The sequence below is a fragment of the Bubalus bubalis genome, chromosome 13 (assembly GCF_019923935.1).
Source record: "Bubalus bubalis isolate 160015118507 breed Murrah chromosome 13, NDDB_SH_1, whole genome shotgun sequence".
Classification (NCBI taxonomy): Eukaryota; Metazoa; Chordata; class Mammalia; order Artiodactyla; family Bovidae; genus Bubalus; species Bubalus bubalis.
Window position 1 is genome coordinate 11,486,260 of NC_059169.1, and position 23,718 is coordinate 11,509,977.

The 23,718-nt window shown below is 50.1% G+C and overlaps 1 protein-coding gene and 1 long non-coding RNA gene across 5 annotated transcripts in view; one reads left to right on the forward strand and one right to left on the reverse strand.

Moving 5' to 3' along the window:
• Positions 1-781: 781 nt before the first annotated feature.
• The window catches only part of SLC15A1 (solute carrier family 15 member 1), a 48,225-nt gene continuing 25,288 nt past the window's right edge, over positions 782-23,718 (forward strand). Inside the window, exons 1-5 of one of the 2 annotated variants that reach the window (XM_006043891.4) lie at positions 782-1,217; positions 19,563-19,579; positions 20,288-20,369; positions 20,511-20,652; positions 21,563-21,682. In XM_006043891.4, coding sequence (XP_006043953.3) covers positions 1,214-1,217; positions 19,563-19,579; positions 20,288-20,369; positions 20,511-20,652; positions 21,563-21,682 — 365 coding nt within the window. In that variant the 5' untranslated portion in view covers positions 782-1,213. Of the gene's footprint in view, positions 1,218-19,562; positions 19,580-20,287; positions 20,370-20,510; positions 20,653-20,747; positions 20,854-21,562; positions 21,683-23,718 lie in introns of those variants that run through there. The other variant, XM_044927124.2, reaches the window with a different exon arrangement.
• Positions 16,058-20,610, reverse strand: LOC123464849. Of its 3 annotated transcripts, none has more exons than XR_006639890.1 (3): positions 20,472-20,610; positions 18,519-18,778; positions 16,058-16,752 (listed from the first exon to the last, which is right to left on the reverse strand). It is a non-coding gene; the product is annotated as an uncharacterized LOC123464849 (long non-coding RNA). The 3 variants fall into 3 exon arrangements; XR_006639888.1 differs by lacking the exon at positions 20,472-20,610 and adding an exon at positions 19,103-19,556; XR_006639889.1 differs by lacking the exon at positions 20,472-20,610 and adding an exon at positions 19,093-19,556.

Consider the following 23,718-nt stretch of genomic DNA (forward strand, 5'->3'; position numbering starts at 1 on the left):
GATTCCAGCTATATAAGGTATCTTGAAGAGCCAAATTCATAGAGACAGAAAGTAGCATGGTGGGCGCTGGGGAGGTGAATAGGGAGTTAGTATTTCAGGGGTACAGAGTTTCAGTTTGTTGTTCAGTCACTCAGTCGTGTCTGACTCTTTGCAAGCCCGTAGACTGCAGCACACCAGGCTTCCCTGTCCTTCACCAGCTCCCAGAGTTTGCTCAAACTCATGTCCATTGAGCCGGTGATGCCATCCAACCATCTCATCCTCTGTTGTCCCCTTCTCCTCCTGCCCTCCATCTTTCCCAGCATCAGGGTCTTTTCCAATGAATTTCCATTTAGGAAGATGAAAAAGTTTTGGAGATGGATGATGGTGACGGTTGCACAACGGTGTGTGTACTTAATACCACTTAATGCACATTTAATAGTTAAGATGGTTAGTTTTGTGTATATTTTACACGATTTTTAAAAAAAGACAACAGAAACTCGCCTTCCTTTTCCCTTTTAATGGTCCTTTCAGGGCTGGCAGAGTACAAAACCCCTCCTCAAGTCAGAGGAGTAAACAGAAAAAAAGATCTGGAGCTCCTAGCTGTATTATTATTTTTGGTTTTGTTATTCTTAAAGGAAGGAACTATAGAGTTCTCCAGAAGTGCTTTCCACAGCTCACAGGCCAGGTAAAAGCCACACATCTGCAGCACGCACAGACATTGAGCTGACCAACCTTCTGCCCATTGTTGCAGACTTGGTGCTTACCCAGCGCAGTACTGCTTTCCGAACTGGGGTCCCCGGACCGTCTGCCTCACCTTTAGCATGTGTTAGAAATGCAGATTCTCCGGCCCCACCCCGGCCGACTGAGTCAGCAAATCCAGGTGAGGCCGGGGACCCTGCATTTCATGAGCCCTCCTCCTTGGCTAAGATGCACGCTCAAGACAGGGCATCCCGGCCCAGATTTCCCTTCTGGCGGCCCCCGGGGGCCGGGGCGGAGTCCAGGCGCGGGCCGCCGACAGGTGTCCCCCCTCTGGGGCTCAAGGGGCGCCGACCTCTGCCCCTGCCGTTCCACCGCCTCCAAGGGTGGAGCCCCGCCGCCCCGCCTGCACACCTCCAGCTGCACAGGTGCTGGGCAGGGCCTGGAAACCGAGTCACAGGAAACAACACCTTAGCACGGATTCCTCCCACCTGGACTCCTCGCTCGCCAGTCGCAGGGAGCCTTCGGAGCCGCCAGCATGGGTAGGCGCCCAGGGCGGGCAGGGGTCCCGGGGAGCGGAGGGGAGCCGGGCGCAGGCGGGGCGAAGCGGCCGGGCTGCCACGCGGTCCCCACCGGCGGCTCGGGGACCTGCGCGCGCGCACGCGGAGCGGGGAAGGCTAGCACCGCGGGCGGCCATGCGCGCGCGCAGGCGGGACATCTCGGCGCGGCGGGAAGCGGCCACCCGGGGCCCGCGGAGCCGGAGCCGGGGGGCGGAGCTCGGGGGGAAGTTTTGTCCTGTCCTGGGGGCTGGGGCGGGGGGAGCGCAGAGGGAGGGGGGCCCCGGTGGCAGACGCTCGTCGTAAGAACTAACGCCATAACCTTGACCTGCCCACCTGTTGGGAGTCCACGGCCTCTGTGTGCCCACCCTGTGGGTTGTGGGCTGGACGGGGTGGTGCTGGTGATGGGAGGGGTCCGCAGAACCTCAGTGGGAGAGGGGGCAGGCTCCCTTGGCACTTCCCTTGCCTCTGGCTGGCTAGATGACCCCAGAGCTGCAGAGGGAACCCTGGTCCAAGAGGCAGTGGGGCTGGGCAAGTGGGTCACACTTGGGGTTTCCAGGGGTGTTGAGCGTGCGCCTCCTCCCGCGTGCAGGCGGTTAGCCGCGGCAGCCGTCAAAACGCCGCTTGGCCGGCGGACCGGCTCCTGGGCGGGTGCTCTGGATCTAGCTGTAAAAACACCATCCGCTTGTCACTCAGTGCAGCTTTCCTGGGAGGTGCTCTGAAATCTTTATTTTGGTTTTCAGGTCCCCATACCTAAGTAGTTTCTGTGAGGAATGGGAACTTTCCCAAAGGTAGCTGCAGGCGGGGTAGCTGTCTGCTCCCTGATTACCAGTGAATGAACACTATGTAGTCCCCAGTGAACAGGCCTTTTAGTTTACAGATTGACCCTTAAGGGTTTGCGGGTTCTTTTGTGTGTTTTCCAACTGAGATAGGCATAGCATGTGAGAAGCAACAAAAAGTCTATGTTCGGACACCAGTTGCATCTTTGTTGCTGTTCAGTGGCTCAGTCTGTCTGACTCTGACTCCGTGGACTGCAGCAGGCCAGGCTTCACTGTCCTTCACCAGCTCCTGGAGTTTGCTCAAATTCATGTCCATGAAGTAGATGATGCCATCCAACCATCTCATCCTCTGTTGCCCCTTTCTCTTCTTGCCCTCAATCTTTCCAGCATCAGGGTCTTTTCCAGTGAGTCAGCTCCTCACATCAGGTGGCCAGAGTTGTGTATTTACTCAGGTCCTAAGTTTTCGATATCTGGGTCTAGCTAATAAATGAAACGAATAATTAGGAAATGTCTTTTAACTTAAAAAGCAGCAGTGACTTCCCGTCTTAAGAGCAGACCTCTGTGACTGAGATGATGCCAGGATTGTTTCAGCTCTGCTCATGACTGCAAGGGGACACTTGGTGAATTCAGCAGGAGGGAAAGAAGTGAGGAAAAGTTCTTAGGGAAACATTTTTATTGAAAAAGGTCAGATGGGAGATTTTTTTGGCTAGGGAGGCCACACAGTGGCTGTGGCAACTATTCAACTCCACCCTTGGAATTTGAAATATGAAACAAATGGGCAAATCTGTGTTCCAGTAAAATGTTACTGATGGTCATGGAAATGTACATTTTATATAGCTTGCAGGTGTCACGAAATAGTCTTTAAGTGTGTTCTTCAATCCTTTTAAAATATAGACATCATTCTTAGCTTGCAAGCCTTACAGAAAAGGGCAGAGGGCTGGATTTGGCACCAGGCCATAGCTGCTTGCTGACCTTTGCTTCAGTGAACGAGTGAGATTATGAGTCGAGGTGCAGAGGGGGCCAGGGCCGACCTTCCTTGACTGGGGAGCTCCCTCTGAGGCCTTTGGAGGGCTTGGGATGCCTTTGCTGAAAATCTCAAATATTCAGTGTTCCTCCTCGTAACCCCACCCCAGCCCCTGGCCAAGAGCTTAGCAAAGATTTATGCTGAAGTTGTTCTCACAAATTCCTTCCCTAGCTCTGGTTCTGGAAAACCGTAGATCCTGCTTCTGTCATGTGCCCCACGTGGGACTCTGGAAATGGAAATTGAGGGGCTTCGGGTTCTAGGAAGCAAGTTCCCCTGACACCCAGGCCAGGGCCTCCGGGCCAACTTGAGCAGTTCATTCACTTTGTTATCACACCCCTGCCCCAGCCCTCGGCTTCCTGCTGGCCTCGCACGTCCTTTGGAAGAGTTTTTCATGCCAGTTTCCTGCCTGAATATACGAGGAGGGACAGCCTGGAAGGTCCCTCAACCCTGGGCATTTACAAGTCCTTCCACATTCTCTCCTCTTTCTAGAAACTCTCAGGTAGACCTGTGAACAGAGCCAAAGGGCCAGGGAGGCTGGCATTGCTGCTGTCGGCCGGAAGCCGGGGCGGGGGGGCGGGGGAGTCCCACACCAGAGGCGGCTGAGGGCATCTGAACCTCAGGAGAACCTCTTCCTCCCCAGAGTAAGAAAAGAAAACTTCTGACGTTGGGTCCTTTTAGGCTGACATAACAGCAACACACTCCAGCCTTCTTGCCCGGAGAATCCCATGGACAGAGGAGCCCGGCGGGCTACAGTCCACAGCGTTGCAAAGAGATGGTCACGACCGAAGTGACTGAGCACACACGCTCTAAGGCAGTGGTTTTTAGACTTCAGCCTGCATCGGGATCACTTGAGCTACAGCTTATCCTAACAGGTGGCCGGCCCCAGCTCTAACATGTCTGTATCAGTGGGTCGGGGCAGGATTCAAGGATTTACAGGTTCCCAGATGCTGCTGCTCCTGCCAGTGCCCAGGACCACACTTTGAGAATCACCACCCTAAGTGACTAAACGACAACTTTCTTTTCTTGACCCTCGCCCACATCCCCATGTTACTACTGTGCCCCCAGAATGAGATTGTGGCAAGATCAAGTGCAGCCTGGGCCCTGGGCTGTCCTTGATGACTGAACTGGGGACACATTAGTAGCTAGAATCAGACACTTAGCTTGCGAAGGGAGCCAGCTAAGGCTGGCACGGGTTGACCTGAATCACCTATGTATGCAGGTGTTTTGTTTTTGTACTTTTACCACATAAGGGTGCAAAACTCTCCAGCCCTGAACAAACTCATATCCTCGGGGGCAGAAGCACAAGCCCATGAACAACATTTTCCCACACCGAATTACAGTTGAGGGGAATAAATTATTAGGAGACCAGTGAAAGCAGTCACATACGGTGTCTTGTTAAGGTTGGAGAATTTGCCATCTTCATGATAAATTTTTGCATAGCCCTTCCCATCCCCACAAAATGTCATGAGTGGAATTATTCCAGTTTTGGTTTACTCAGATTTCTGATCAATAATGTTCCCACTGCCCTTTGAGTTACTGAAGGACAGAGACAGCTTGGAGGATTGTTCCAGGGGCTGGTTGAGCCACCAGGCTTGTTTCCAGGGAGCCGTCTGTTCCCTGGGGTCAAGCTGATGAATGGAACCACAGTGCAGGGACTGCCAGCCAGCTCTGTTCCCACTTCTCTGGGCCATGGCTGCTCTTGGACACAATTCTCCCCACATCTCGGCTCCATCCCTGGCAGGAGAGAAAGTAGGCGGGCGTCCCAGGTGAGCAGAGAGGGAAATAAAAACAAGGGTGGACTCGGGACATTCCTCCTTCCTCCATGATGGTGGTGAAAGAAGGAGGCACTATTATCAGAAGATGAATGCAAACCGTTGGCTCATAGCCCTGGGATTGCAACATCAAAAAGCAGAGAATTGCTGGTTTCGGAACTTTGTCCCCTGGTCTCAGAGGTCAGAAATGTATCCCTGAGGAAACAGCGTGGTGGGGTCACCCCGTGGGGTCGATGTAAACAGGGCTGGCAGGTGCAGCTCCTATCAGCAGGCAGCATGGGGATACAGGACCGTCTCGGCAGGTGGAAGGTGCTACAGCCAAGACAAGGGATGCAACTGTCCACAGACTCTCCTGAGGAAGAAGGAAGGTCTAGTCCTTCCGAGATTGGAGACCAGCCAGCACCTCCCCCTGGACTGCCGTCAGCCTGCATTTCCGAGTTGCCTGCATTTCATGGAGATGTGTGACCCTGAAGCTGTGCCCGGCAGGAAGGTTTGGTTCAAGGACCAGACGTAAGACCAGAAAATTCCCAAACCATAAGAAGACCCATTAAAAGTGCTCGGACTCAACATTTCAAACTCTCTGCAGGGTTTTCATGTAAGCTGTATTAGGACATGTCGGGAGGGACGACTGAGATGTTCTTAGAGGAACAAATGTTTTTCTCATTTAGTCCAAACACGTAAGTTCCATGATGTATTCATTCCCTTGTGGCTGCTGTAACAAAAGTATCACAAACCAGGTTGTTTAAAATGGCAGAAATTTATTGTCTTGCATTTCTGGAGGCTGGAAGAAACCCAGGTGTCAGCAGGGCACGCTCTCTGAAGGCCATAGGGGAGGATCTATTCTCTGCCTTTCCTCTTGGCTTCTGGTGTTCTCAGCCAGCCTGGCATGCCTTGGCTGGTGGATACTGCTCTCCCGTCTCTGCTTCCATCATCACATGGCCATTGTCTTCCCTCTGTGTGCACGTGGCTGTCTTCTTATCAGGACACCAGTCGTATGGGATCGGAACCCATCCTACTCCGGGATGACCTTGTCTCCAGTCTTCACATCAGCAACAACCCCATTTCCAAATAAGATCACCTTCCAAGATTATGGAAAGGACTGTAGTTTTGGGAGAACACTGTTTAACCCTATACATGGTACTAGAAGCAAACTTCCCTGGTGGCTCATACAGTAAAGCATCTGCCTGCAATGAGGGGGACGATCCCTGGGTTGTTAAGATCCCCTGGAAAAGGAAATGGCAACCCACTCTAGTATTCTTGCCTGGAAAGTCCCATGGACAGAGGAGCCTGTTGGACTACAGTCCGTAGGATTGCGGAGTCGGACATGACTGAGTGACTAACACTTTAAAATGTAAATGGTACTAGAAAACATTCTCTCTGAAATATGTGTATTATTTATCAGTAACTTTAGTTAGGAAATATTCATAGTGTGCATAGATCGCTCCATTGTGGCCGGCATCCTCAATTTAGGTGCTGCATTTAGTAACTAGTGTCTTCCCCCAGCAAGACAGATGGGTTTTTCCAGTCATAGCTCTAATCCATTCCGAACAACAGTCTACTTAATAACAGAACTGGTCTGTAAACACACCCCCGAGTACGTAATAGTAGGTGAATCAGAAATGTTCAAAGTGATGTCATAGACATGGGTGATTTACCTCATTAATTCTAAAAGTAATGTCCAGACTCGGTTGATGCTGTGTTCTGGATCAGTGGATAAAGTTTCCAGGCAATCTTTAACTATGAATAGTGTTTAGCTTTTTGTTTATATATATATAAACAGCTTCTGTGGAGAGCTGTTAGGTAATATCTGATAAAATTTAAAATACACACAATGTTTTATCAGCATTCTACTTCTAGAAATTTCTTACGGATATTCTCATGTATTCTCATGACAGGATGGAGCCATGTTCAACCTAAATATCAACAGAAGGAAAGTATTTGCATTCTGTACCTAGTTTTGCAGCCTAACTTCACACTTACCATGATTAGGAAGCAGTTTTTCTAGTCATGATCTAACAGCTTAGAGCAAAAAAATCTTTATGTCTAAAATTGCAGGTCTTTAACTTATTTTTAATTGCTTCCAAAGAAACTCCCCCAAAGACCAGAGGACAGGTTTTAGTGTTTTGTTTTGTTTCAGTTCAGTGACACTTGCCCGCCCCAGGCATTGTTTCCTCCTGTGAGGATATTCAACGGGTCAGGGCCAACAGTAACGCGTTGGGTGCACGTGACTCGCCGTGGTGGTGGCGTCCAGAGGCCGGGAACCCCTCCTCTCCCATTCTCTCCTGTTTCCTTTTACAGCAACTCTGAGGCATGGTCTGCCTTTACCCTGAGAATATATTTGTTTATTCACTGTCAGCTGTCATAGCATTTAAGAGTCAGCTTCACTCTTAAGTTTGGAATACAGAGTGTTCCTTTTTTTTTTTCTTTAAAATTTGCCAGCCTCCATTTTATTATTATTTTATTTTTCTGGCCACTCGGCATGTGGGATGTTAGTACCCCAACCAGGGATTGAGCCCGCACCTCCTGCGTTGAAAAGGCAGCGTCTTAACAACTGAACCACCAGGGAAATCCCTACAGGGTATCCTTGTAGAATATAAGAATGTCCAGGTGTAAAACGCTTTTGCACAGCCAAGGAAACTATAAGCAAGGTGAAAAGACAACCCTCAGAATGGGAGAAAATAATAGCAAATCAAACAACTGACAAAGGATTAATTTCCAAAATATACAAGCAGCTCATACAACTTAATACCAGAAAAACAAACAACACAATCAAAAAGTGGGAAAAAGACCTAAACAGACATTTCTCCAAAGAAGACATACAGATGGCTAACAAACACATGAAAAGATGCTCAACATCACTCATTATTAGAGAAATGCACATCAGAACTACAATGACCTATCACTGCACACCAGTCAGAATGGCCATCATCAAAAAGTCTACAAACAATAAATGCTGGAGAGGGTGGGAAGAAAAGGGAACCCTCCTGCATTGTTGGTGGGAACATAAATTGATACAGCCACAATGGAAGACCGTATGGAGATTCCTTACAAAACTAGGAATAAAACCACCGTATGACCCAGCAATCCCACTCCTAGGCACATACCCTGAGGAAACCAAAATTGAAAGAGACACATGTATCCCATTGTTCATTGCAGAACTATTTACAATAGCTAGACCATGGAAGCAACCTAGATGTCCATGGACAGATGACTGGATAAAGAAGTTGTGGTGCATATACACAATGGAATATTACTCAGCCATAAAAAGGAACTCATTTGAGTCAGTTCTACTGAGGTGGATGAACCTAGAATCTATTATACAAAGTGAAGTGAGTCAGAAAGAGAAAGATAAATATCATATTCTAATACATATATACGGAATCTAGAAAAATGGTGCTGAAGAACTTATTTACAGGGCAACAGTGGAGAAACAGACATAGAGAACAGACTTATGGACACGGGCAGAGGGGAGGAAAGGGTGAGATGTATGGAGGGAGTAACATGGAAACTTACATTGCCATACATAAAATAGCCAATGGGAATTTGCATTATGTCTCAGGGAACTCAAACAGGGGCTCTGTATCAACCTAGAGGGCTGTGATGGAGAGGGAGATGGGAGGGAGGTTCAAGAGGGAGGGGCCATATGTAAACCTGTGGCTGATTCATGTTGAGGTTTGACAGAAAACAGCAAAATTCTGTAAAGCAATTATCCTTCAATAAAAAATTAATTAAAAAAAAAAAAAAAAAAAAGAATGTCCAGGTGCAGGTACAGGAAATCCCTGGAGAGCAAGGATGGTTTTCGTAACCCCCAGTAAACTCGTCCCCTGAGTCACTGATTAGCCTCCGCCTGAGGGAGAACTTAGGCCCGTCCCTGGACCTTTCTGTTTTGCGTAAGAACTTACTGGGTACTAACTCTGGCTGCCCTCTCCCTGCAGTAGAGAAATACACTGTCTCTGAGCACGCCCTGGGAGCTTAGATCTGGGGCGCCCAGAGCTGATTTCTTTCTGAGGGAGAATGGGAATGGCCGTCAGGAATTCAGACCTGTGGTTATGGAAACAAGATGCTGAAAGCTGCAGGTGATTTATAAAACCATCAGAGGCAGCCGTTATGGATCTCTTATGCCTGTGATTTTAGACAGTTCTTTATAGAAATCTTTTTTTAAAAAAGTATTACTAGGAGGTTGGGCTTCCCCAGTGGCTCAGATGGTAAAGAATCCACTTGCAATGCAGGAGACCTGGGTTCGATCCCTTGGTTGGGAAGATCCCCTGGAAGAGGGCATGGCAGCCCACTCCAATATTCTTGCCTGGAGAATCCCATGGACAGAGGAGTCTGGTGGGCTACAGTCCATGGGGTCACAGAGTCAGACACAACTGAGCGACTAAGCCCAGGAGTGTGCCTACAAATGCTCTCTGTTTGGGGTTTGTGTCCCCCACCCCACCCCCTGCCTCCCCCTGGTCCATATACTGAGGTCCTAACTCCCAGTACCTCAGAATGTGACCTTACATAGAAACAGGTTCATTGCAGATGGAGTCAGTCCAGGTGAGGTCACCCTGGAGGAGGTAGCCCCAGTCTACTGTGACTGGTATGCTTAAAAAGAGGGGGAGATTTGGACCCAGACACAGCAGCGGGGAGAGGACCAGGTGAAGATGAAGGCAGCGATCTGGTGATGCTAAAACAAGCCAGAGACCATCAGGGCTGGCCAGCAACCCACCAGCTGGGGGACAGGTCCCTCACAGATTCGCCCTTCACAGCCTTGGCAGGAACCAGCTCCACCTTGCAGCCAGAACCGCAAGATGATAACATTTCCGTTGCTCTAAGCTGCTCTGTTCGCGAAATGAACAGAAGTGCCCCTAGGGGCATTAACTAAGGACTGCCAGTCTCAGCCCTGACCAGGGGACCCCCTCCAGTTCAGGGAAGGCGGAGACAGCTTCAAGAAAGATGAAGATCCGGCCATCAGATTCATGTAGGAACAGGCCCGGCCGCTGGTTGGCGAAAGCTGCCCCGAGGTAGCTCACTGCATCCACACACAGGAAGGAAGACGGGCCCCCTGCCTCCCGGTACCCAGCAAAAGGGCGACGCTGAAGCAGCAGACTGATGATGGCAGCGTGGTCATGAGGGGCCCTGTGGCCGAGGAGCCAGTGCCTGGCTGCAGCCAGGGCTTCGTATGGCTTAGTATGCCATGTCTGTCTGCTTGGGGGTAGGGAAGGGCCACTGGACAGAGAGCCCCATGCCTTTCCAGTCGGGCGACAAGGTCGCCAGCGCCCAAGATGTCTGGTCCCTGCCCTGGGATCGTGGCCAGAGTCGCTTCATAAAACCTCCACCCTCCCATTGGCGCTGGTTTCCCCGAATTCCTCAAGCAGCTCCAGGTCGTTAGAGTTTAGTGGACGTTCCCGATTCTCAAAGGCCTGGTAACGCTTTTGCTTTTCGCAGTGGTGCTGGCAGAACAGCCAGGAACCTTTCAGGAAGCCACACATCAGCGTGCTGGATGTCTGGTGGTGGTGGTTTAGTCTCTCAGTCATGTTTGACTCTTTGCAGCCCCCCCAGGCTCCTCTGTCCATGGGAATTCTCCAGGCAAGAATACAGGAGTGGGTCGCCGTTCCCTTCTCCAGGGGATCTTCCCAACCCAGGGATCGAACCCGGGTCTCCTGAACTGCAGGTGATTTATATAGCTGTTTGTCAATGTAGCAGGGGAAGAAGGTTCTCTCAGTGGGGATGAAGGGAGTTGTGGAAAAGAGGCTATTTCTGTAAAAAGAAGTCCAGACGGGCAGGACCAGTGCCCCCAGGGGTACAGGTTGTGCCCTGCCCAGAAGCCCCAGAGCAGGCCCAGGCTGGAAGGCAGCGCCTGGGGCCACTGAGCCATTCTCCACTCTTGAGCTGTGCCCCTGGGCGAGATCCGGCCAGAAAGATCACAATTTTCCAAAGTGCACAAAATTGCCGTGTGAACAAGCAGGGACCCTGAGGTGGGGGAATGTGGCAAGACATTCCAGGAAGGAAAAAAAACTCATCAGGTCAGGAAGAGGCCCTCCGGAAAACAAGGGCCTCGGGTGATAGACGCAGGCTGTCTGCTCTGAAACGAGCCTGACTCTGGTGGCAAAAGCCCACTGAAGGAAGGAAAAAGCCCTTTGGCTTCTTGATCAAAGTTGATAGATTTGGGGGGAAAAAAAATCAAAGCCAGCGTGCCTCTTCCCCTGTGCTTTCGCCACCAAGCCTCAGTTCAGTTCGGTCTCAGTCGTGTCCGACTCTTTGCGACCCCATGGGCTGCAGTACGCCAGGTCTCCCTGTCCATCACCAACTCCCGGAGTCTACTCAAACTCATGTCCATCGCGTCGGTGATGCCATCCAACCATCACATCCTCTGCCGTCGCCAGCTGCAATTACACCTGATGTATCTCTTGCCAGGCTCTTTTTTAAGTCACCAATGCTGTATTTGCTCAAAAAAAAAAAAAAAAAAGGAGGGGGCAATCACATGATACATGAGGCTCTGAAACTTTTCAGAAGTCAGAACAGCTCGCTGTGTCCGGGGTGGTTGTAAAGAGACTAAAAGGATCTAAGGGAGGAGAGAAGGGTGGGAAGGGGAGGCGCTCACTGCCCTAATGCTGCGGGGAGCCATGCAGGAGTCAGGAGAGGGGGAGAAGTAGGAGACCTGGCTCGACTGCTGGGGTGAAGGGCGATGGAAGTCAGGTCCCCAGCAGAGGCCGGGCCGTGCAGGAGGCAGAGCCTGAGAGGTTAGAGGGACGTCCTGAGAGCCTCCACCCCGGACACTCAGGTCAGTGGGGTGGACAGGAGATGGGGAAGGCGAGGCAAGGCATCTGCTTGGCACCGTCGTCCTGGTAAATAGAGGACGGAGCTTAAGAAACAGGGAATGAAGAGCCAAGGCCAGACTCACATTATAGGAGCTGATCACCTGGATGGGAGCACTGCCTAGTGCCTGATGGCGTGCCAGTCCCCTCCTGCGATGTGGGGCAATGAGTGAGTGGCCTCCAAACTGTATCCCAAGAGGGCTTGCTACTGTGAAGGCAGCCGGCTCCACCCTCGGAGTTTCTGATTCCATGTGTCTGCGATGTACCCAAGAAGTTGCATTTCCATTGAATTCCCAGGAGCTGCTGGTGGTGGTGGTGGTGGTCTAGGGCCCACCCTTTGAGAACTGCTGCACTGGAGAGCTTTTAAATGTTCCTTTAACCCCTGCAGCCACTCACGTGGTCACGCACTATACTGCTACCCGTTTGAGAGCAGCTTGATTGAAAGTCCATGCCTGCCAGTGGCTTATATTTGAGAAGTCAGACTTTCCTCTGTCCACAACTTCCTCATCCCATGACCTAATTCCCCCCAGTGACATCATAAGGACCTTCTGATTTGATCAATGAGAGCATCCCTGGAGGGGACGGCCTCTTTCTTCAAGGGCCACCTCTCTCCCCTGCCAGGGCTCCCATGGCAAACTCTTATCCATATTTTCAAGTCAGTCCATGCCAAACATCCACCCACACTACCCAGATGTTTTCCTGGGATGCAATTAACAACAAACTTCATTAATGTAGGTTCAATCTTATCAACCAACTGGTAAAGAAAGTGTTAGCACGTCTAGATGAAGGAATGGAGAATCCAGTGGTTGAGTGCTTTGACCAGATCCTCATGGCTGGGAGGAACACCTCCAAGCTGATTTCAAAGCCGCATGTCCTTCCACCAACGGGCTGCAGAGCCAACGTTGTAAGAGGAGTTGTCGCCTCAGCTCCAAAGCTGCCTCTGCCAGGAGTGAGGCTAAGTGTGCTCTAGCGGGACCATTGTGTTCGCTGGGGTCTCATGTGACTGATTTGGGGAGGCATAAGACAATGGCACCCCACTCCCGTACTCTTGCCTGGAAAATCCCATGGGCAAAGGAGCCTGTTAGGCTGCAGTCCATGGGGTCGCTAAGAGTCAGACACGACTAAGCGACTTCACTTTCACTTTTCACTTTCATGCATTGGAGAAGGAAATGGCAACCCACTCCAGTGTTCTTGCCTGGAGAATCCCAGGGACGGGGGAGCCTGGTGGGCTGCCGTCTATGGGGTCGCACAGAGTCGGACACGACTGAAGTGACTTAGCAGCAGCAGCAGCATACACAGCCTACAAGAGCCATCATCAAAGAAACTCATTTTACTCTTGGCTTACAGAACCAATTTCAGACACCCTCATTCCTAACAGCAGTCCTGTAAGGCAGCAACCCCACTTTAGAGACAGGTAATGAAGAGTCAGTAACCTGCAGAAGCAGGGTGACAATATATAACCTTGAATTGATGCTTTTGAACTGTGGTGTTGGAGAAGACTCTTGAGAGTCCCTTGGACAGCAAGGAGATCCAACCAGTCCATCCTAAAGAAAATCAGTCCTGAATATTCATTGGAAGGACTGATGCTAAAGCTGAAACTCCAATACTTTGGCCACCTGATGTGAAGAACTGACTCATTTGAAAAGACCTTGATGCTGGGAAAGATTGAAGGCAGGAGAAGGGGATGACAGAGCATGAGATGGTTGGATGGCATCACTGACTCAATGGACATGAGTTTGAGTAAACTCCAGGAGTTGGTGATGGACAGGGAGGCCTGGTATGCTGCAGTCCATGGGATCGCAAAGAGTCGGACATGACTGAGCAACTGAACTGAACCTGCAGAATCTAGCTGAGCAATTAATTACAGATTCTGCCAAATTCCGATAAGAAGGCAGGTGCCACATACAGACTCCTAAGCCTCAGATAGAAAATGTTGCTTAAGGAAAAAAAAAAGATAAAAAGGAAATTTCGCCAACAAATAAAACTTGGTAGGAAGTTTGAGTCTTTAGATCTATGTAAATAGTGATGAAAGCTGGGTCTCCTGCATAGCAGGCAGATTCTTTACCATCTGAACCACCAGGGAAGCCCCCAAGAGTGAAAGTGTTAGTCACTCAGTTGTGTCTGATTCTCTGCAAGTCACCAGGCTCCTCTGTCCATGGGATTCTCGAGGCAAGAAGACTGGAGTGGGTAGCCATTCCCTTCTCCAGGAGATCTTCCCAACCCAGGTCTCCTGCATTGCAGGCAGGCAGATATTTCACCATCTGAGCCACCAGGGAAGCCCACGTAAACAGTGATGAGACCTGCATCTACCAGAGCTTGAGACAAACCCATGTGTATGAGTTTCTTATGGCTGCTGTAACAAATCGTCACAAACTTAGTGGCTTAAAACAACACAAATTTATTGTCTTAGAGCTCAGGAGGTCAGAGCTCTAAGACAATAAATTTGTGTTGTTTTAAGCCACTAAGTTGGGAGGTCAGAAGTCTGAAATGGGGTAAAATCAAGGTATGGGCAGGCTTCTTCTCTGTTTCCTTGTCCTTTCAGCTTCTAGAGGTCACCATTTTCCTTGGCTTGTGGTGGCCTTCCAGCAGTTGGCATCATCCCAACCTCTGCTTCTGTCTTCATATCTCCTCCTTTGACTCCTTTAAAGACCCTTTTGATTACACTGGAGCTCTCAGATGATCCCGGATAAATCCCTGCCCTCAAGGTCTTTGGCTGAAGCACTCCTGCCAGGTCCCTTTTGCAGGAAACATATCTATATGACCCTGGGGATCAGGAATGTGGACATCTTTGTGGGACCAAAGTTCTGCCTCCCATACCATGAGATTTCAGAAATGTCATCCTCAATGAATCATGCAGTGCTTAATCTCTCCCTTGATTTCCCTCTCAGCGATGATAGGGAACACTTTCCTTTGCCTGCAGGAGCAAGCTTCTCTCTATATCCCGCAAAGATGCCGCATCCCCTCCTTTCCCAAGTCCGCATCCTAGAAAAGCATCCTTTACACCCATCTTGTTAACGAAGAGTTACTAGTAACTAGGAGTTACTTAGTTACTAGTTTCTAAGTAATAAAACAGTCCATTTAGGGTTTCCATCCCCAAATGGTTCAAAATGTGGAACGTGCTTCGTTAGGTACTCGGTATAGTCACCTTCATGGCAAGGTTCCATTAATGAGGAGGAAGCAACCCTGTGTCTTTCTTGGTTTTTCCTGCTGTCCCCAAAAGTCAGTGATCATAGAAGTTTATGATGTGCATTTATTTTACCAAAGTCTGTAGCCAAAAGAGAGTGAAAAGCACTGCTAGGCTTAGGATAACAACAAGGGCTGGCATTGATTCCACAATTACTGTGTGCCTAGGGTAAGCTGTTTTACTCTGATCTGTAATTAAAACCAAGTGACCCATGAGTGATTCGAGAAACATCGGACCACTCGAATATGCCAATGAGATTTACTGTCAGAATATCAATGATAGACACAACCGTACCAAAGTAAACAGAATCTGGCGACAGTTGAAATTTGAGTTCAAGTGCTTGATCACTTGAGCTTCCTCAGACAGAAGCCCTGAGAGGACACAGGTGTATTAATTAAGCACTAACTGCAGTGTTATATCCATCCATTGCATCTGAATTCTATGAAAGAAGAGCTTAGCAACCTCTACCCCACAGCAATAAAAGTGGTTCCTTGGAACACACAGCTTTCAGAAAATAAAAGGTATCCTGAGTGCCGACTGGGTAGTCAGTCTCAGCTTTTCACCTGAGTGAGTGTAGGAATTTCGTTTTCCATGACATAGTTTGGGTGTCATGGTTGCTGTAACAAGGCTCAGCGTTTCTTTTCTGTGACTCTACTCACTTGTGAACTAAACCTTTGCCAGTGTTAAGTCACTCAGTTGTGTCCAACTCTCTGCAACCCCATGGACTATGCAGTCCATGGAATTCTCCAGGCCAGAATACCAGAGTGGGTAGCCTTTCCCTTCTCCAGGGGCTCTTCCAAACCCAGGGATTGGACCCAGTTGTCCTGCATTGCAGGCGAATTCTTTACCAGCTGAGCCACCAGGGAAGCCCGTGCTAAATAATGTTCAGCCAGAAGTTTACAGGCGCTACCCTGACTCGGCAGAGTCTTCCCTGCTAACCAACATTTATGAGAAATGTGTGAACGCCATGACTGGAGCAAAGCTCCAGGCTGTCTCTGTCATCCAGGTGTTCACACCCTCCAGCTTTTCTCTAGAAGGCCCATCGCAAGAACCAACCTGACCTCTGGTGTGGACAAACCTCGTGACTTTGTTTGGTCTTTGGGATGCATTGGTAAGGCCACATTATCTGAAGCCTCAAGTAAGCGGAGCATCGTACGGCCCTACCAGGTCCCCAAGAAGACGGAACAAAGAAATGGGCAGGCTTCAAATACAACCAACAGGCTCGTCCTGTGGAGCTCTGCAAAAGCATCTTCCTGGGAGGTCCTTTGATTTCAGAGCAGAGTGGGCCTCTCCCCACTCTGGTGATGAAACACGGAAGCATGTAGTCTGGGTGTGAAACATGGCTTGTTTATCCCCCAGGGCCCCATCAGGGAACAGTTGGCATACTCAGACATTTAGATGGGGGTGGGGGCCAGGGCTCCCTAAGTGACGGGCGGGACCCAGAGTGGTGGCCTTACCATTGCCACTAGTAGGAAGTGGTACAGAGCCAGGACAGAAACCTCGGAGGAGAGTCGCGTGGAGAGAGAGGACCCCCCATGTTGGGGGTGGAGCGGCTGGCCCTGGAGGATTCAGCCGTCTGAAGTGGCCAGGGAGGAAAATGCCCTGACCCTCTGACCTCCCGCCACTGCTCCCCTGGGGCCAAACCGTGTGGGGATTGGGAAGACATGAGGGCACTGATGAAACCCACCAGGTCAGCCTCACAGGCTCCGAGAGTCCAGGTTCACCGGGTTCCCTGGAGGGGCTAATGGAACTTTGGAGTGAAGCAGCCAGGATGTGAGCACAGTCCTTGAGGACCAGAGTGGCTGGTTCTTCAGGATACATATTCACTCAGCAGACATTTGGTTTCCAGTCTGTGAAAAGCACCACGTGAGGGGCCGAGGATGCTGTAATAGTAGAAGCTTCCCCTGGAGGACGCATCGAGCCCAGGGCCGGGGCTTCCCCCGCAGACTCTCATTGCCAACCTAGGAGATGGGTGGGATTCCATCACCTGGTAGGCAGGCTGCGTGCGGAGGAGGTGGGCTTGCCCAGGGGCGCAGGGAGATGGGGTCAGCAACAAGACTAGGATCCCATTCCTATCCAACCTCATGCCATACTCCTCACGTGTTGCCCCGGAGAACAGCCCCTTCCTATAAGAAAGTCTAACTGGGAAGAAAACCAGTCCATCAGCGGTGAAGAGTCTCCTTCCAGAATTTTCATCTCTCCCACCTTGAGAACAAGGACTAAGACAGCATCACTGCTCTTAAGTGAAAGTAAAGTCCGACTCTTTGCAACCCCATGGACTGCAGCCCACCAGCCTTCTCCATCCATGGGATTTTCCAGGCACGAGTACCAGAGTGGGTTGCCTTTTTCTTCTCCAGGGGATCTTCCCGACCCAGGGATTGAACCCAGGTCTCCTGAATTGCAGGCAGACGCTTTACCCTCTGAGCCACCAGGGGCTCTGAAGTGGGAGGGTGTCTAATTTAAGGCGGGGGAAGTATAGTTACCCAGAGGGACCGGCTTCAGGAAGGAAGGCTCCCTCTTTACGAGATGGGGGGTGGTGGCTTGGAAAACCACGTGGTCCAGGCCAAGAAGGGGGTTCCTCAGACAGAGTTGCAGTTGTATCTTATGGGATGGGGCCCTGGATGAGCACAGGATGAAAATACAAGGCGGCCAGTCGGAGAGGAAGGGCCTGGAACAGGGAAGGTGTAAGAGTTCGCGGTGGGGCCGTGGGGGAGATGCCAGCGAGCGGTTCAGCCTCTGTACCAGTTCTCCACCCCCTGCCCCAGACAAGGGCCCAGGAGCGTCCTGAGGTGCCCAGGGCCGGGATAAAATTTAGGTACTTAAATCAGGCAGGCGACTCGACCTCACAGTCTGCATGTGGTTTGCAGGGGACCATCCCCAGACCAGCAGCACTCACTGATGTGCCCTTGGACTTTGTTAGAAATGCAAGCTCGGGTGACCTGCTCCTCCTTATTAGAAATGCAGCCTACTCCTCAGGCCTCCAGAGACAGCAACTCTGGGCATGGGATCCAGAAACTGCTCTCTCAAGCCCTAGGGTTGGTTCTGAGGCAGGCTCCAGTTTGAGAACCTCTGCTCATGGGCTTGCCAGGTGGTACAGTGGTAAAGAATCCGCCTGCCAACGCAGGAGACACGGGAGATGTGGGTTCAATCCCTGACTGGGAAGATCCCCTGGAGTAGGAAATGGAAACCCATTCTAGTACTCTTGCTGGGAAAATTCTATGGACAGAGGAGTCTGGCAGGCTACAGTCCATGGGATCGTGAAGAGTTGGATATGACAGACACAGACACACACACACAGACATACACACGCACACACACACAGCTGTGGAGCCACGGATCTGTAAGTCTGAAGATCATGACTATAAGGAACTCGAAGCTGTGGTCAGTGGGGCTGGGGTGAGGGGGTGGAGAGGGGGTGGGTCCCCAGGGACAGAGGCATGTGAAATAGCACAGGACAGCCCCTGATAAATAGGGGCCAAGGTGTGCGGGGACAGGGGGCAGTGCAGGAGATGCTGTTGTTTGCTCGCTCAGTCGTGTCTGACTCTGTGACCCCGTGGACCACAGCATGCCAGGCAGGAGATACGAGGACTTGGGCAAGACTCCAGGTGAGCTCTGGTCACCGTTCAAGGGAGACAGTAGGGCAGGGGCAGGGGGGATGAGGGGTACAGCTAAGGTGGAGGAGGCCGTCAGTGGCACCTCATTTGTGCCAGCTCACTTGGATCCTTACCCATTTTCTTCCTGCTCTTCTAAGTCCCTCTTCTGATGCTAAGCCCCTGCTGGGCAGTGGGTGCTGGAAAAGACACTGGGGATAAGGGGCTGGAGGCCCCGTGATTCTTCCGGCAGCAGGGAGGCGGCGATGGAAACTGTCGGTTATTGCCCTTTGGTTATGCAGGGAGGTCGGAGGTGGTTTCGCTGTCTCGAGTTCAGGGCTGTGGGTATGCGGACAGGGAGTGGGTTGGGTGTCCGGGAGCCTGTGTGCCTGGGGGGCTGGGCGGGAAGAAAAGCATTTTTAAGGCATTTTTAAACTAAACCTTCTTTTTAGACAGAATGCTATTGCACACTTAACACCATTCTGTCTAAAAAACAATGTTTAATTGCACACTTAACAGGGCTTCCCTTGTGGCTCAGCTGGCAAAGAATCCGCCTGCCATACGGGAGACCTGGGTTGGGAAGATCCCCTGGAGAAGGGAAGGGCTACCCACTCCAGTAATCTGGCCTGGAGAATTCCATGGACAGTCCATGGGGTCACAAAGAGTCGGACACAACTGAGCAAGTTTCTCTCACACACACACATAACAGACCACAGCCTACTATAAGATGAAAGGCGGCTGGGGAACCAGGCGGAGATCGGATCATCACCACGTGTCGGATTCGCGTTGCGTTTTCTATCTCCGTTTTCTCACCCTCACCCAAACCCCCTGGCCTCGTGAGACCATGAAGGACATTCCGAAAGTTGGGGTCTTATCCCGCGGGCGCCGGGCAGCCTTTGAAGCCTCTCAAGGAGGAAACGGTTGCGGTAGATCCTCTGAGTCTCTGGTTCTCCATCCTGACCACGCATTTGCCCTGATGAGGAGCTGATGAAAAGAAAACGCAGCTACCAGCCCAGCCCCGCTCAGCAAAGAGGCCGAGGCCCAGGCCTGGACCGCGGATGGGGCCCGAGCTCCGGGGACAACACCCGCAGCGGCCCGGCCGGCCGGAGGGGCTGAGCTCAGACTCAGCAAAAAGCGCTTGGCATACTCGCCTCTCACTGTGGCGTTTTGTTTTCTTTCAGGAATGTCCGTGCCGAAGGTGAGTCTCCTTGCTCCTTCCCCATGTGGCTTCATGATGTAAGCTGTAAGCTTTACAACCTGTTTTGCCCCTCGTTGTCCACAGCTGCATACCATTCACTTAACGTGCATCTGGCATCCACAGGGAACCATCCTGAGTCCCTGTGTGGCCTTTTCATCTCTTCAGAAACTCCTGTGTACAGGCATCCCTCATGTTATCATGCTTCGCAGAGACTGTTTTTGTACGAACCGAAGGTTTGTGGCAACCCTGTGTTGTCAGATGATGGTTAACATTTTTCAGCAATAAGGCATTTTTAAATTAAACATTGTTTTTTAGACATAATGCTATTGCACACTTAACAGACCACAGCGTAGTGTAGACGTGACTTTCGTGTGCACCATAAAACCCAAAACTTTGTGTGACTTGTTTTATCACAGTTATTGTTTTACTGCAGTGGTCTGGAACCAAACCCACTGTATCTCTGAGGCCTGCCTGAATAGCCCTTCCCAGGCTAACAATAAAACTGTAAAACAAGAAAAACCTTCATTTCATTGTTGTCGCTACGTAGAGTGTTAGGGAATAAGAAATTCTTAATCCTGGATCCCACCTCTGGAGGGTCTGCGGTAAGTTACTAAATACACACCAGCTGCTTTTTGCTATTCGTCCTCACTGATGATGCTGGACCAGGGAGGAGCTTGTTTCCAGCCCAGACTGTTTTCTCTTTGGCAGAGCTGCTTCGGTTACCCCTTGAGCATCTTCTTCATTGTGGTCAATGAGTTCTGCGAAAGGTTCTCTTACTATGGAATGAGAGGTAACTCTTTTTGACACCCCTCACCCCCATTCCCACCACCCCCGCCCCCGCCCCCCCACCCCCGGTCAGTGAGGAGCCCGAGTTACCTCTGCCACTGCTTACCTCCTTGCCATCTCCTCCTCCGCTACCCTCTGCAAAAAGCACTCCTGATCCTGTACTTCCAACGCTTCCTGGGCTGGAACGACAACCTGGGCACCGCCATCTACCACACGTTCGTCGCCCTGTGCTACCTGACGCCCATCCTCGGAGCTCTCATCGCCGACTCCTGGCTGGGGAAGTTCAAGTGAGTCGTGGCAGCTCTCTCGTTAATGAGCACGCCGACGAGTAATGAAGATAAGCCTTGAGAGTTGGCATGGTGGGCTCGGGGCACGAAGAATTAGGGAATGTAAAAAACTCTGAGGAGAGGCCCCATTTGTGCTCATCTTCGTACGGCCAGAGTTCAGCAGCGGCCTGGCATTCAGCAGGGTGGATGCAAGTAGCGTTGGTAGGATTTTTGGCCTCCTGTCTCATGTTGAAATAGTAGCGGGAATATGGTCTGTTAATGATGCATGAGGAATTAAGGGCTGGGAGAACAAAGAAGCTCCCTGAAAACACCCCAGCAGCTGAGAGGCTCAAACTGCTAGACGGTGGGGCATGGGGTGCTCAGCCAGTCCTGCACGGAGAGGTCTAAGAGCACCCTCAGTGGTGGGGGGTTGGGGTGGTCCTCGGGAATTTTCCTTGGACTTAACACAGAAGGAAGTAAAGGCTCTTCCAGCTGAAATGCGTGACGTGGGCAGATGCAGGAATATTCACCATCTCAAAATAAGTCAGTATCATTCAAAATTAACCAATGGACCACTCCTGCCCAAGTGTTGTTACCAGATACACGATCATGCTCTCTCACTGTTCAAAGATACAGGTCCTCATTTTGATAGTTAGACATTGAGTCTTTCACATAGTTCAAAGAGAAAACAGATCTTCCTTCTCCCCAGGCTCCGCCAGCCACAACTTTGCTCAACGCCTACGTGCTGGGGGCCAAATTCTTCAAAAGGCTGCCTTTCAAAGGGGTATCCGGTTATTGTCCCAATTTGAGAAACAAGGACCGTTGTGACTGGGCTTTTGAAAATTGGAAGCAGAGGCCTTTTTGCGCTGGTGTCGGAAGTGGACGGTCCTTGTGCAATTGACTTGGGTTCTCTTGACCTCTTTTAACACAGGACAATTGTGTCGCTGTCCATCGTCTACACCATTGGGCAGGTAGTCATTGCTGTGAGCTCAATTAATGACCTCACGGACTTCAACCATGATGGAACCCCGGACAGTATTTCTGTGCACGTGTGAGTTGATGTTACCTGTGGCCCTGCCCCCGCCTTCTCACTAGCTGCTTGTTTGGTGCTCTGATTTTCTTTTTTAATTTTTAAATTGAAGTGTAATTGATTTACAGTGTTGCATTAGTTTCTGATGTGCAGCAAAGTGATTCCATTATACATATTCTTTTTCATATTTTTTATTATGGTTTATTACAAGATATCAAATACAGTTCCTATAGTAGGACTTTGTTGTTTATCTATTTTATATATAGTAGTTTGTATCTGCCAATCCCCAACTCCTATTTTATCCCTTCTCCCTTTACTGCTCTAATTTTTAATCATTTTCCTTGAAACGTTGGGCTTCCCAGCTGGCACTAGTGGTAAAGAACCCACCCGAAAATGCAGGAGACATTAGAGATGTGGGTTCGATCCCTGGGTCAGGAAGATCCCCAGAGGAGGGCACAGCAGCCCACTCCGGTATTCTTGCCTGGAGAATCCCATGGGAAGAGGAGTCTGGTAGGCTACAGTCCATGGGGTTGCAGAGTCAGAGATGAATGAAGGAGCTTGGCACATAGCATACTTGAAACTTCATCCTAAGTGGAAGGAAGACTTTCCTTCCCCATCAGCGTAGAGAGAGGTGTTTGACTGACTCAGAGCTGGGTCTTCAGGATGTAACTGCCCTAACCGTTGTCTGGACTCACTGCTCACTTGGAGGCTTGGTGTCTTGGGTGCACCTCCTGTGGGTCACGGTCAGCTCACACGGTGTTTGTGTTCATCTCTATCTTCCGTGGAGGGACATGGACCACATGGACCCAGATCCTCGGTTTCCCCGGGTTTCCTCAAGACTCTGTACCTTCAGTTTTCAGTCTTGTACCACATCTCTGCTCATTTTTCAGTAATTCAGTTTGTTCCAGTCTGATGTTCTGTTTTCTTGATGAAAAGTACTATTGACACCAGCTCCCCTGTGAGATGAATTTCCCTTCCCAGCAGTCTGGCCTAGCAGACAAGTTGTAAAGATTTATTTCACTTCCTGGTCTTTCAATTCAGTTCCTGGATCTATAGTAAACCATCTAATGGGTTAGGAAAATACCATTGAAATTCAAATTAGTATCTGCAGTATCTTGTGTTTCTGGTTTGTTGGTCAATCAGATTGCCCTCCAGACTAGTCCCTGGATGGGACATGCATGGTCCCCCCAGGGTACCGTGTTGGTGGCAGGGCAGTAGGTATAAACTCAGCCCGCAGCTCAGACTTCCAGGGTCTGTGTCCTACAGACGAGCTGTAAGACCTGGGCCAACCTACCTCCTCCATGCCTCAATTTTCTAATCTACAGTATCAATTAAGAACATGTACTTTGGTGCCAAGCTGTATGGATTCAAGGTTTTCCTGTGCCTCTTGCTTATTGTGTGATCTTCAGCAAGTTTTTCACCTCTGTGCCCAGGTGTCCTCATTTGTAATAATACCTGCCTGTGTATTAATCCAGGTGGAGAACCCGGAACACTGCCTGGCAGGCAATACATCCGTAAGAAAGCATAGTGACTTATTTTATTTCGTGAGGTTAGTACTGAAACCCTGCTTAGAGTGGAGGGTATATAATATTCAATTGGCTATGTTTTTGTTGTCCTTTAAAATGCTTAGAGTAATACCATCAAAGACAAGTTGTTTTAAGAGGCAAATAGGCTGAAAGAGATGTTAATCCAGGAAGATAGACATGTTTTTTTTTTTAATTTTTAATTTTTAAAAAATTCTTGCTATGTGAAGTATCATCCTTGACTTTATCTGTTTCATATTTTTAGCATTTTAAGCAATATTAACAACCAAGAAAATATGGAATAAGCGTTTATAAAAGCTGACATGTGTAGTGAGTGCAGGCTCAGTTAATTCAGTTGTGTCTGACTCTTCACAACCCCCTGGACTGTAGCCCACCAGGCTCTTCTGTCCCTGAGATTCTCTAGGCAAAATACTGGAGTGGGTTGACATTCCCTCCTCCAGGGGATTTTCGCAACCCAGGGATCAAACCCATGGCTCTTACGTCTCCTGCATTGACAGATGGGTTCTTTACCAC